The following is a 12,673-nucleotide window of genomic DNA, read 5'->3' as shown; positions in this document are numbered from 1 at the left end:
GCCTAGTACTCCATTCGATGAGAATCAAAAACGCTACAGGGCTAGCTTGTCCTCGATATTTTTATGTGTGTGTTTTGGCTGTGAGCTCAAGGCGCTTTATTTGGGCAGCAAACCTGCTTTCACGTAATCCAAACGCTGCTTCTTCGTAAGCATCTGATCATCGATGAGGTCCATGCGCGGCTTTGTCAACGTGTTCATTTCCTTGCCCACATTCCATCGAGAAGGGCTGTTCAGCTCGAAAACGGATGGAAACGACTTGACTCTAACCTTTCCTCCGCTAGTGGCATGTTGAAGGGTGTACACCTGCCGCTTTGAGACAAAGAACTTTCCTGTCCAATCGCCAGTTATGTAATTCTCCTCGGGAAGAAAAAAGGACTGGCTCTTCGCTGTCATATAACTCCAAAAGTACGGAGCGTTCAGGTTCATTGCCTGAGTGTTCTTGATGTGCGGCCTACGGTGGAACGGAAACTTACGCTGTCCCCTCCGAGCTAGGTAGAAGCCGAAAGTAGACTTGGCAATTTTCAAAAACCGCCTTTGCACCCCAGACACCGCGGCGGCAGGGCAGGGAATGTGCCCTGCTGGCGCGACGGCAGACGCACAACGGCGAAGCATCCTCACGGAGGTCGTATGTCGCAACTTTCAGCTTAGTCGCAGTATTTTGAAGAGAAAGTTGAGAGAGAGAGATGAGAGTGTTTCACGAGCAAACAGCAGCGAAAACAAACATCTGACACAAAGCACTGCAGAAGGCAAAAGTAAGAAAGAAGAAAAGTCAGTGCCGGCGTAAACGCTGTTTTTTGTTGTTGTTGTTATTGCTTTCTTGGCTTTTTTAGATAATGGAGTGTGATGGTAATATGGGCCCCAGTAGCAAAGTGGATCAGGCAAGGAAAAGATGTCCTCTTGCACTGCCGCGCGTAATGCACCCTTAGGGGTCCTCACTCAGCCCAACTTGAGCACGTCGCAAAACCGACCCGTTCATGTCGTATCCGTTTTTGACAATCTCGGCAACACTGCCTTCTTTAAGAGAAGGTGTAGATGGAACTGTAAAGAGCTTCTCTTCCTTTTCCTCGTCAAAGGTGGCGCCGACCTCGGTGTGCATTTGCGTCACTCCATACCGCTTCAGAACCTTCAGCGCAACTTCCTCTGTCAGCATCACACCAGCGAGGACCGCAGCCTCGCTTTTAGGTATGGAAGAATTTCTCTGCGTGTACTTCACTGCTTTTTTTGTGACCACTTGCAGGGCATCGCAAACATCCAGCATATCGCGTGCAAAAGATCTGACTGCGTCATTATGCGCCTGCTTTGATTGCTCCTGCGTAGTCTTTCGAATATTTTCACATGAAGCAGCAGCGTACAGGTTCTCCGATCGAAGTTGCTGAATCTGCCTTTTGCTGTCGCAAAGTTCTGCTCTCAAGACTTCGTACTTGCCCTTGAGCTCCGCAACAGACAAGCCAGCGGTGTTTTCTTCTGTACAGCATTTCCTTTGTGCTACGCAATGTGAGCAGAGGAGAGGCGCCACGTTTGCGCCGACTCGTCTGTACATTCTCTCGTGCAGGTCTTTAGGGGTTTCTTCTGAAGCGAAAAAAAAAAGAGGAAGCCACACACAAGGGAAATGGAAGTGAGAGTGCAAACAGAACCACGCGAGTACCGCACCAGGATGTCATGAAGCCTTACCCTGTGGTCGAATCTCGCTGCCATAGTGAAAACACAGACAAAAACCGAGCCGAGACGCGGCTTCTCATTTCTTGTTTTGCTACTCAATACATGCGTTCAAGTACAGTTTTCGAAACTGCATTTGTTCGCCTTTACCTCCGCACTTACTCGGGTTCGCGTTTCGGGTCTTCAGATACACCGCAGAAGATCAAAAGTACTAATAAAATATGTGACTAGCAAGAAAATCAGGATCAAAAGGAAAAGCGACAAGTTCATTAGGTCCGCGTAGGCTGGGCCGTATCCTCGATGCTTGCTAGCTGAATGGGAAGAGCAGTCTATTGCTCGTCGCAGCAACTCACTTCAAATCCTCTGTTTTATTTTTAGAATCGCTCATCATCTCGCTAGCACACAAATACATGTGAAGCGCACGGCACTTAAAAAAAAAGTGCCTGCCGTGTGCGTGTCCTGTTTCTCTCCAGCTTATTACAGCGTTAGCCCCCAATATAATATATCGGCCTAAGAAATAAAACACTTTCTGCTCCAAGATCCTCTCACTTGGGGGGCGGCAACGCAATGTGAACCTTTAGCGGCTAGAAAGAAACGCTGCGCAGCATCATTGGGCACTGGAGAAACGACGTTTTGAACAGCACGAAAAACAACCCATCCAGGCGAAAAAAGTTGCCGGCTCACCTCTGCTTTGTACTTTACGGATGTTGGGAAACGCTGACCTGAGCTGCACGAAGAACACGGCTCTTGAGAGTGTAACCATCCTTCAAAACATTGGAGATTGTGTCGGCAGGAGCCGTCTCAGTGGCCGAAGTGCTCACAAGCGCATCATGCAGGTTGGGGTCGAACTTTGTACCTACCGTGACGCCCATCTTCTCAATGCCGTGTTTGCTGAGGTTCTTGAGGAGAACTTTGTGCGAAAGCTTGACGCCAGTGAAAATGGAGCACAGAATCTTGTTTTCATTCAGCTCAGCCTCTGAAAAGGCAGAAAACGCCTCGACGCCCTTCTCAAGCGTGTCTGCAACTTCCAGCATATCCTTGCCAAATGAGCTGATGCCGTAAAGCTTTGCCTTCTCCACATCCTCGCGGCCGATGCGGCGCGCGTTTTCAGCATCCGCTGCGCGGTACAGGATCTCCTTCTTGAGTTCCTCAATCTTGGCCTTGGACGCATCAAGCTCTTTCTCCAGCTGCTTGACAGCGGCAGCGGACACGACCTCCTCGGTGCCAGTCGATGGTGCTTCTTTCTCCTCCTCAGCACGTTTCTCAGACTTGGCGTCAGCAGAGCACCAGCGCTGACTAGTGTACGCCACCGCAGAAGCACGAGCGACAAGTCCTGTTCGCAGCGACAGAGCTCTCATTTTAGATGATTGTTTTTATGGGTATGTGTGTGCGTAACTGTGCAAAGAGTGATAGGATATTCCTAGCAGCTTTATGCAACGAGGAGAACAGCAGGAAGATGAAAGAGTTGTGCAAGAAAAAAAGGGCTTTCGTGAAATCTTTTGCTGGCGCATCCTATGCGCCCTCTTTGCGCCTTGAGTCTCAGCATTCCGCCGACCAAAACAGAACATGATTCGCGAAGAATAATATGCCGAGGCCGACATCATTCTCCCCACCTAAAAGGCTGCCGTTTCCATTGCTAAAGGACATCGATGCTTTCCCTTTTCTTTTCTGTGCTTCCTTGCTTGAGCTTTGCTCACTGTGGCACTGTTTGTGGGGGAAAAAGACTTGTGAATACTAGGGAGGGAGTAGTGCATCTAATTCCCCCATCTCCACTGGTGTCATCCACGACTCTTTTCGAAGAAAGCACCACGCGTAGCGAAAATGACGCATCTGGTCTTTAGTCACGAAATCAGCGTTGCGGATGCCTAAGTCTGTCCGCTTCAAAAACAATGGTAGAGATGTCATAAATGCGTAGTTCAGCGTTTGAATGGAAATGTCGGAGAACAGGGGTGTTCGAACGAGTGTTTTTTTGTCCAGTACAGAGAGAGACACTGAAGTTCCACGGCAGTTGAACTGGCACAAAAGAGGCAAAATAGGAGGGTCATCTTTGAATGGAATCTCACCTAGACGTTTTTTACTCTCGATCAGCAATACAGAGCAACTCTCCCCATCGAAGAATTCTACTTCGGCTTTCGACATGGTGCCCTGAGACACGGAGCCACAAGCTTCGAAAAACTCTGCCAGTGGCGCCGACCGATTCGCCGCGCCCTTCAGTTCACAGAGAAGCCCGTCGCCGGGCTCAAGGTGGTCATGAATCTTTAGCTGAAGGATGCCTCCAGCGCTCGGCATCAAGCTCCATGTGAGCTCCACGCGCTGCAATTCACGGAGAAACTCTTGCCAAGTTTTCAAGAACAGCGGCTTTTGAACAAAACCATAGCGTTCAAAACAAATACTCTTCGCATCCTCATCGTTCGCCACATCAAAAGTCGGCGGAGACGGGTTTCTCTGAAGGTGTTGACGCCTCCTGCCAAACCGAGGCGTTGAGCGTGCGCTTGGTATCGTAGTAGATGGCCCTACAACGACGTGGCGTAAAAGTCGAAAGCAAGGCGACGTGATGAGTCGCCGCATGTTGTCAGCGATTTTGGCGATAGCTGCGGGGATTATGAAGAGAGTGCGAGAGAAAAACATTAGATGGGGACGCTGAGAGTGAAGTAGGTGTCGCTTGCTCGCATAGAAAGAGGCCATCACCCATGGATAAGCGGTTTCTCTTCATGCGCATACGTAAGGGTGGACCTGAAACTTCTGTGGATCACAATTCAGTGTGAATGGAAAGCTTGCAACAAGCTTGCCCTGTCGAAAAATGATGCCGGCAGCCCCTTTGCCGATAGCCCAAAACACCAAGATGACGCCGAAGCCTGCCGCGCCGCTTCACGCACCTCCCCCTCCCTACCTAAACCGTTTCGCTTTCATCCCAGCGCACGCAAAACCCTAACCCACAGTCACAGCGAGGAAGTCGTTGACGCCGACTTGCAGAAACTGCAACACAGCGCCGTGAAACAGGGGTGTTTTCCACCAAGCCGCAAACCCACAAAGCCCCCCCCCCCTGGCAAACCAGCCCCGCGACCCAGATCAAAAAAAGACACATCCAAGAAATTTTTGCAACAAAAAAGTTCTCCTTTCCCCTCTCCTCAAAACGGCCCCCTGTTCTCAAACCCGGTCCTCACCCCCCCCCGTGCTCCACGCAGCCCCGTCCACACCAATCAAAACAATAAGACGCGATGCTGAGTTGCAAAAAAAAAGCCGATAAATACGACTAGGCGGCCAGGCCTGAAACAGCCGTAAGAGCGCGTATTGGAGCACTTGGGCCTCCAGTGAGGCCCTCTGAAATGTACGATGCGTGAATCTGCCCTCGTATCTCCCACTCGAATTCCGAGGCGACACAACCCTTCAAGAGCCTTCTCCTGAAACCAAAATGTGGGCTCCCTTTGGGCCCGGTCAAAAATTTAGCCCCGATAACCTAACACCAGTAGAATCTAAATCCTCTTTAAAAACAAATGTAAAGTGTGTTATTTGCACCATCATCAGTGAGCTTGAAGTGTTTGACTTGGAAGTTCGTCAGCCCCCCCCCCCCAGCAGCCGCCCAAAACCCAAGACCGCTTTTCGTTATTTCCAGAAAAACAAAAATTCTCCTTCTGCGAAAAGCAATTTCGCAAACAACCCTACCAATTTTCAGACGATCTTTACCATTTTGCAGAATTCCTTATGTTTAACACCCGCTCTCATCCAAACGACCAACCACCAGAACGAAAACACGGACTTTGATCCTCAAAAGAATATCTGCATACAAAAACCCTAGTTATTTACCTCAGTTTTACGGAAAAATAAGCTCAAAGAAACAGTCACCGGGGAAGCTCCTCGAGCCACATTATTTTCTTCAAAAGAAGCTGCATCTCTAAAAAAACGGCACCGCTCTCTTCCAAAAGGTAAAATTTTGGTTTGCCGTTTGTACGCGCACAAAACTGCTTCGCGTTTCAGGCCGCTTTGAAAGACGCCAAAGCCGCGTACGCCATTACACCGCAGGACCGTAACTTCTTCGAAAAAGAAAACCCTCCAATAACTTTATATCCTCCTCTTTAAGCCCTTGCAAACCGGCAAGTGCAGAAAGGCGAAAAAAGAACCTTCGGGAAGCCGGATGATTGGCCTTTCTAGCCACTGGGTTTAAACAGAAAAAGGCCAGCAACGGCAGAGAAAAGCACCGGCAAAGAGCAACCGCGCGCCCTTTTTTAAAAGACGTTTTAAACGAACAGAGTTGAAAGCCTTACTACTCATAGACGAAAATACCCAAAAACACCCGGGAAGAGCCGCATACTAGTTTTAGCGACACCTTGCGGTACTTTACCGAAAAAGAAAAAAAGAAAAGGTGTTTTTGCGTAAACACAAAAACTGTTAAGCGTCAGCAAAAAGCCAGATTAACGGCGAATTTCAAACCCCCCCGAGCCTTCGGCGAATAACCTTCACCCTTCACCACAACCCGCCATAAGAAATCACGCGGGTCTTTCTCCAGCGCGGCCCTTCCATAACGCAAGCGCAATCAATGTCTTTTAGAAAAGGGGCTCCAACAGGCTTCGTTTACGTGACGCCAGTCGGCGCCAAAAGGATGCTCGCGAAGCGCGCGGGTTCAGTTCGCGGGGCCAGCCCTTTCCCAAACCCCCAACCGAAACCCGCCCGACGTAGCCCCACACACCCCGGCATTTTGCCGGTGACCCCCACAAAAAAATCCGCATTCCCCTTGGCTCTTATGAAAAGCAGCGCAAAAAAAAAGAAAAAACTGTTTTTAATGATTTTTTGGCTTTTTGATCGCATGGGCGGCATCGGCTCTGCTGCCGCTTGCCGTTTCGGCGCCCATCCCCCAGCGATCTGGCCCTTTGCTTCGGTGGAAAAATGCCGCTTCGGCTTTCCTGCGTTTTTTTGTCTGCGATACATTTGCGTCGGGGCTTTTGTATGCTGGAGAACGAAAAGAAAGAGCCGCCATTGTTCGTGAGCAAAAGACGTGTGCTTTGGGAGTGTCGAAGGGGTTTGTTACCGGGAGGTCGAAAACAAGGAAAAATATGACGGCAAAGGAAGAAAACTAGCCAGGTCACTTTTTTTTCATGTTTGGTATTTAGTTTTGTCGTGTTATCAGTTGCAACTAAAGAAATGATTTTGTTGATATTATTCGCGTTTTGTGTGTGGCGGCCTCTGGGTGCGGTAAAAGTGCCGGGGGATGGCTTCCTTACAAAAAAAAATTTTGGCCACAGTTTTCCAGAGGGGCGGTAGCAAAGAATTTTTCTGATCCCAAAAAAGCGGCCGGTTCTTCCAGGACTTCTCTTCTGCTGTTTTTGTGTGCTTTTTGTATCATCGAGGATTGTTTCGATGGATGCGCATTTTTTCAGGTTCGAAAAGCTAGTGGGTGGAAATAATTGAGGTTCGAAATGTGGGGATATAATCGCTGCGCTGAAAAAAAATGACCAAAAGAGGTTTTGGGAATTAAAGAAATACGCCTTGGCCGGGTTTTGGCGGGGGCAGTTTTTCCCGGTCCATTCGCGCTAGCGAGCGGGGGCGAATTCTTTTCTTTATTGCGTTTTACGTGACATTTTTCGACGGGGGGGGGGGGCTGTAAACGCAGCGCTCGCAGGGAAATTTATGAAAACATTTTGGGCACAGCTGTCGCCCTGGCACCCCAACCATCTTTGGGTTTCCGTGGTAAGAGCCGGCGCCAACATTGGGCCGGCGCAAAATGATAAAGAAAGGGCCGTTCGGGATGCCCAGCGCGGTGGCGGTGGTGGCGGGGGCGCTGTTTTGTTTGGCGCCTCGCTGCTTAACATGGGGGTTTTTACTATTGTGCCTCTAGGCTTTTATATTTACTTCGCTGAAACTTTTTTCATTTTATTTGCACCCCCTTTTTCGGTTGTGGCGCCCGGTTTAAAAGGAGCCCCCGGTGAGCACCGTTAGCGCGCAGGCTCCTTGGAAAAGAGTTGCGCTTCCTTCTATTCTCTTCCCCATCTTCTGCTAAAAATTCCCGTTTAGGGTGCGTAGCAAATGGGAGTTTTCTGTAGGAAGTGAGCATGTTTCCCTTATCCATTGTTTTTTTTTTGTTATGGTAGACAAAGGTGTTTGCAAGTGCCAGCTGTGTTTGGTTTGGTCGCTAACAAGTCCGAGTAATTCAAGAAAGAACAAAAAGGGGCTTGGATCAGCCGGCCTTCAAAGAAATGGGTCGGTGATTTGGTTTGTGGTGGCGGCGGCGGCGCGAACAAAGGCACGGCGAAGGCGTCGCGGGTCGCGCGGGGCCGCCCTGGTTCTCTGCAGTGGGCTTAGTTCTCTCCATGGGAAAATGGTTTTTTCTCGATGTGTAGGAAAAAAGTTTGCTATGTGTGCAGGAGCGCCTCGAATGCGGCTGGCAGGTTTCATGTATAGTGATGGGAATGCTTTTGAGTGCCACGTCAAAGCATGACCCTATCGCTGTCTCGGCGTGGTTCTTGGAGGTGGGCTGTTCGATTTCTGAAGCGCGGGCTAGCCCTTTGACGGTCTGGCCATGTGGCCTATATGTGGGTTTTGTCGTGAAAAAAAGTGTTTACCGTAGGAAATATCCACCAGGATAAACGGTAATAGACTACAGCATCTAACTGGAAGACGTGTGTCTCACTTTCTCAGCTGACATTTTGCGTGCTGCGCAGGGTCGAGGCGATATTCGGAAACCTCAGTGATGCAGAAGTTTGGGGTGGCAGTGCGGGAAACCGCGGGGTCGAAGTGTTCGCTTCAGGTCAAGCATTTGCGCCAAGTGAAGAAGAGCTGGCGTATCTGGGCTAAACGGATCTCGGGAGGGGGGGGGGGGAAGCACACCGCCAAGCCCAGTTTGCGGACATGAAAATAAGTTCTGCTGCTGCAATGAACTCCATCGACCAGAGAAAAGCAAGATTTTTCTTTTCTCCGTGAGTGCAAGACTGGCTTCAGCCTGGCACCGACAGAGGCTTTGTGTGGCGCCAGGAGGTGGGGATACGCGTGGCTCCGATTCGGTCGCGGCTGTTAACTGAGGTCCGAGTGCTCTGCGGCTGAGAAGCCGATGCGCCATTGGCGACGCTGCTCATAGACTTTCTTTATGATGAAGTTACAGCAAACAGAACAAACGCTTCATGTGGTTTTTGACGGAGCAGCTAGGGCTTGTCTTAGATACCAGCACGAGTTCCGACACCTGCCTGAGTGCGAAAAAGGAAAGTTCTCTAGTGGAAACCGGATGGTAGTACCACTCTATAGGACTGCTTGCTCCTGGGACGCACTGCGGACAGGTTCCGCAGCGCTCTTCGCAGTCAGATTTTGTATCCTTTTACCTCTTCCTATATCCATATGTTTTCTTCTTCCTTTCTTTTGTGAGCCCCTGCTCTGTTGTCGACTTGACTGCCAGAACTCCAGAAAACAAATCTCTTACTAAAAATTGTAGGCAAAATGGAGGCTGTTGGTGTTCTAAAGGAAAACGCACTGCGGCTGGTTTCGGCTGGGCAACCCATTAGCGCGCTGCATTTGGTTGAAGTACTCTGCGAGCTGCAGCCGAACAGCGACGAAAACCGTTCCTTGAAAATTCGGTGTCTTTACGAACTGCGTGAGTTTGACAGCGTGTTAAAGCTAGCCAAGCAGATGACTTTTGCGTGCGATCAAAACAGCGAGGTGTTTTTGCTGGCTGTGAAGGCTGCATTCGAGCTTGGGGATCTCAAGACATGCGTTCAGTACGCAATGACTCTCATCAACGCTGATTCATCGAAGGTGGTTGCGATGTGCTTTGTAGCCAAAGCTGCTGAACTGTCCGGCGATCCCGCGAAAGCTGTGCGTTTTTACAGAATGGCTCTTGAGGCTGACCCATTTTGCGGCGAAGCATTCAGCGCACTGACAGAGCGTCATCTTCTAGATCGCTGGGAGATGCTGAAGCTGATAGATTCACTTTGCATACCTGCCGAGGTCGAAGTCTATCGAAGCACTCTGAAAGCACGTATCGGCTCTGATTATCTCACACCTGGTATCAGCGGTGTGCCTCGGACGCTGGTGCTGCTTGCCGGAGCGAAAAAAGAATATGAGAGCAACAATTTGCGCCAGGCACTCTCGTTGACGACGGAAATTCTGGAGGTGGAACCATATCACCGCCAGACATTGTGTCTGCATCTGTGCATCCTTGTGGATTCAAAGGCAACACCACTGCTTTTCGAAAAAGCACACTTTCTTTCCAAGAACAAGTGCTACACGGAGCTGGCAGTGTACGCAATCGGGTGCTTCTATTACTCTCTATCGAACTACGAGCGAGCGGGGCGGTACTTTAGCCGCGCAAGTGAACTAGACTGCTATTTCGCTGAAGCGTGGATTGCATACGGTCACTGCTACGCAAAGCTGGAGGAGGGCGAGCAAGCTCTGAATGTCTATCGCCGCGCGATGAACTTTTTTCCTGGGCTCAACGCGTGTTGTACGTACGTTGGTATGCAGTACAGTAGGGTTAACCAGCGCTCCGTTGCGCGGTGCTTTTTTGAGGAGTCACTGCGAAAAAACTCTATGGATCCCCTTGTGCTCAACGAGCTGGGCGTTCTGGCGCTTGCAGAGGATAATCCTAAACAAGCACTCGAGCTATTTCAAAGAGCGTACGACAGTCTTCCGAATCGCGAGAATCCATCTGAACACAGCGATTGCATCCTGTTTAATTTGGCCACCATGTACCGCAAGCTGCGCCGCTACGAAGCCGCCATTGATTACTACAATCAATACGTCAGAAGTCGACCAAATGCCAGCCACGGTCACTGCGCTCTTGGCTTCACGTACCATCTCTCAGGAAACATCAAGGCTGCTATCAGCTGCTATCACACAGCAGAGAGCATCAAACCAGACTCATTTTGCCGAGATCTGCTGCGGAGAGCACTCGAACTTGACTTTGGAGCTCGCGGAAGGCTCTCGTGGGATTCTGAGAGGCCGCATTTATCCTTCTCACCCGGAGAAGTCTCTTTTTCGACAGTTTCGCGAAGGTTTCGCTCTGAGTCGACCGCAGCAGACAGCGTAGCCGCCTCTCCACCACCTAGAGTCGGTCGCAGTCTAGATTTTCAGCATCAATGACATCATTACATGCAAAAATAAAATTACCTTCTCGATGCGATACCCCTCTTCTCGCAGCGCATAATGCTGCTTGTTTCACACGCTCGTTCTCGATACCGTGATGCCTTCACACTCTGAGCCCGTCGAAGTGTCAAGGACAGCATCCTTAAATCTCAAATGTGCTCGTCTGCATGTCCTTTCTCTTCACCCTCACATCTTCTCCTTTTTCATCTTCAGGTAAATCATTTTGTTTTCTGCTCCGTGCTGCTGCTTTGGTGCAGATGGACTTTTGTCTATAGAGACCGGTATTTGCCAAGCAATACTTTGGCCAGCGCATGCTTTTTCTTCTGAGCCGTCGATCAAAAAAGAAAACGAAAAAAAAAAGGTCATGTAAGAAGTGGGCAGCGCTCACAGAGAAGTTTGATTTGGGTGGAGTCTAAGCTTTCTCTTTGCGCAAACAATCTTATTGCTAGTGCCAAGCCTGTCAGCCATGCACTACTTTCGTGGTTTATTTAAGGGTAAAAAGAAAGAATCATGCAGGAGAGTTTCGTCACGTCAGGTCGCTCATCATTACCACGATGCCTCCGTATCAGATGATAAGGCGAAGGAGGAGCTCACGCACCAGAATGCGGAACTTCATCCAGCGCAGACTTCTTCCCATCACAGGGAGGCATCTTCGTTGTCAGAACCCGACGAGGCTCCTCGACAACAGACCACTAGTGATTCCGAGCACGTGTCAGAAGCGCATGCTTGCCAGGCTCCCGCTCAAGAGCAACGGCCACCTCTGCATGAGTGTTTACAACCCGCGTATCGGTACACTTGCGGAGAATTTTCGGAGACTATTTCACGCGAAGAGGCGATGCTGGCGCAACAGTACAACTTCTCCAGCCCTTCTGATCGAACTCGCGCTGAAGCCACGGCTAGTGCCACTCGCCGCAGCGTGGGAGATTCTAAGAACGGCGAGTTCGACTCTATTTTCATGCAGTTTATGCATGGTGCAGTCGATCAATAGGCGGTTTTACTCTCGCGTGCGTTTCTCTACTTAAAGAGTCGATGGAATCGGGTATGATGAGAGTTTTTCCTTTTTTTTGCTTCACCTGCTAGACAGAAGCTCTCCAGTACATTTTTTGTCCTTGTTGCTGTCATGAAGTTTCGAGAAGCCCATCAGCTACCCTGTAGAAAAAAAAAGCAGAATTAAGCAAGCGCACTTTGTCAAACGCTGCTCTGCTAAGCGGAGGCACATGGAGTCACTCCACTAGTTTCCCATGTGCAGATGCATTACGTGGGTGACGGCTCTCTTGTCTCCTGCTTTTTGTGTGGAGACAAGTTTTGCAAGGTTTATCTGCTCTGGCCAACCTTAGTATCGATCTGCCTGAAAAGAAGCAGAGTGATGCGCTATTGGCGCTTGCGTGAGAGCGATATTTGCTTGCACGCGTTTCTTTGCCTCTCCCTTTTTTTGAATATCTTTGTAGTACACAATGCGTCACTCACTGAGGTTTCTCTCGGCCACGAGAGCGCATCTTGCCGATTACATCGATTACTTGCGGCAGGTAGACAAAGAGCTCCCCTCACTTCACGATATCTTTCCAAAGTCTAACGCAGTCGAGGATGTGGTCAAGTTTCACGCGTCTCTTTGTGCCGCCATGGAGGAGAACGCATACCCTCTCATAGGCTTTAAGGTTCTACCGCCCGAACATGAGGCTATTACTACCCTGCGCGGTACGCAGCCTGTTTGTTTTCCCATCTTCTCGAATCTTTTCCAAAGAAAAAGTGTATCTGTCAAGCAAGATCGACTCCAGTACATCGAAACTGCGATATGCCTTGAGGTCAAACATTTGGAAGACTGCAGCACGGTCGACGAAGCTTCACTCAACACCGGTGCATTCTCTCCAAGTCTTGAAGTGTCTGGGTCACGGTTTCCGTTCTACGCACCAACACTGACTGCAATGGCATGTGATCTTGACGGATGCGTCAGCAT

The 12,673-nt window shown here is 49.7% G+C and overlaps 6 protein-coding genes across 6 annotated transcripts in view; 2 read left to right on the top strand and 4 right to left on the bottom strand.

Annotated features, from left to right (window-relative positions):
- Nucleotides 1–96: 96 nt before the first annotated feature.
- LINJ_30_0780 (conserved hypothetical protein) lies at nt 97–612 on the bottom strand (the record flags this gene model as incomplete). The annotated part of the gene is made up of 1 exon (XM_001466886.1): nt 97–612. The coding sequence occupies one exon, from the start codon at nt 610–612 to the stop codon at nt 97–99; it is 516 nt and encodes a 171-aa protein (XP_001466923.1).
- A 310-nt stretch (nt 613–922) lies between these two features.
- Nucleotides 923–1,540, bottom strand: LINJ_30_0770 (heat shock protein grpe; the record flags this gene model as incomplete). Its single annotated transcript, XM_001466885.1, has 1 exon — nt 923–1,540. One exon carries the CDS (start codon nt 1,538–1,540, stop codon nt 923–925), a length of 618 nt encoding a protein of 205 aa, XP_001466922.1.
- An 814-nt stretch (nt 1,541–2,354) lies between these two features.
- On the bottom strand, nt 2,355–3,014 carry LINJ_30_0760 (putative co-chaperone GrpE; the record flags this gene model as incomplete). Its single annotated transcript, XM_001466884.1, has 1 exon — nt 2,355–3,014. One exon carries the CDS (start codon nt 3,012–3,014, stop codon nt 2,355–2,357), a length of 660 nt encoding a protein of 219 aa, XP_001466921.1.
- A 376-nt stretch (nt 3,015–3,390) lies between these two features.
- On the bottom strand, nt 3,391–4,224 carry LINJ_30_0750 (conserved hypothetical protein; the record flags this gene model as incomplete). The annotated part of the gene is made up of 1 exon (XM_001466883.1): nt 3,391–4,224. The coding sequence occupies one exon, from the start codon at nt 4,222–4,224 to the stop codon at nt 3,391–3,393; it is 834 nt and encodes a 277-aa protein (XP_001466920.1).
- Nucleotides 4,225–9,075: 4,851 nt separating this feature from the next.
- LINJ_30_0740 (putative CDC16) lies at nt 9,076–10,716 on the top strand (the record flags this gene model as incomplete). Its single annotated transcript, XM_001466882.1, has 1 exon — nt 9,076–10,716. One exon carries the CDS (start codon nt 9,076–9,078, stop codon nt 10,714–10,716), a length of 1,641 nt encoding a protein of 546 aa, XP_001466919.1.
- Nucleotides 10,717–12,173: 1,457 nt separating this feature from the next.
- The window catches only part of LINJ_30_0730 (conserved hypothetical protein), a gene marked incomplete at both ends in the record, with an annotated part of 798 nt that continues 298 nt past the window's right edge, over nt 12,174–12,673 (top strand). The window contains one exon of the mRNA XM_001466881.1: nt 12,174–12,673. This exon is cut by the window's right edge and continues 298 nt beyond it. Coding sequence (XP_001466918.1) covers nt 12,174–12,673 — 500 coding nt within the window.

The sequence above is a fragment of the Leishmania infantum genome, chromosome 30 (genome assembly GCF_000002875.2).
Source record: "Leishmania infantum JPCM5 genome chromosome 30".
NCBI classification, from domain to species: Eukaryota; Euglenozoa; class Kinetoplastea; order Trypanosomatida; family Trypanosomatidae; genus Leishmania; species Leishmania infantum.
The sequence above is the reverse complement of the archived record's forward strand: the minus strand, read 5'-3'. Positions and strand labels throughout refer to the sequence as shown.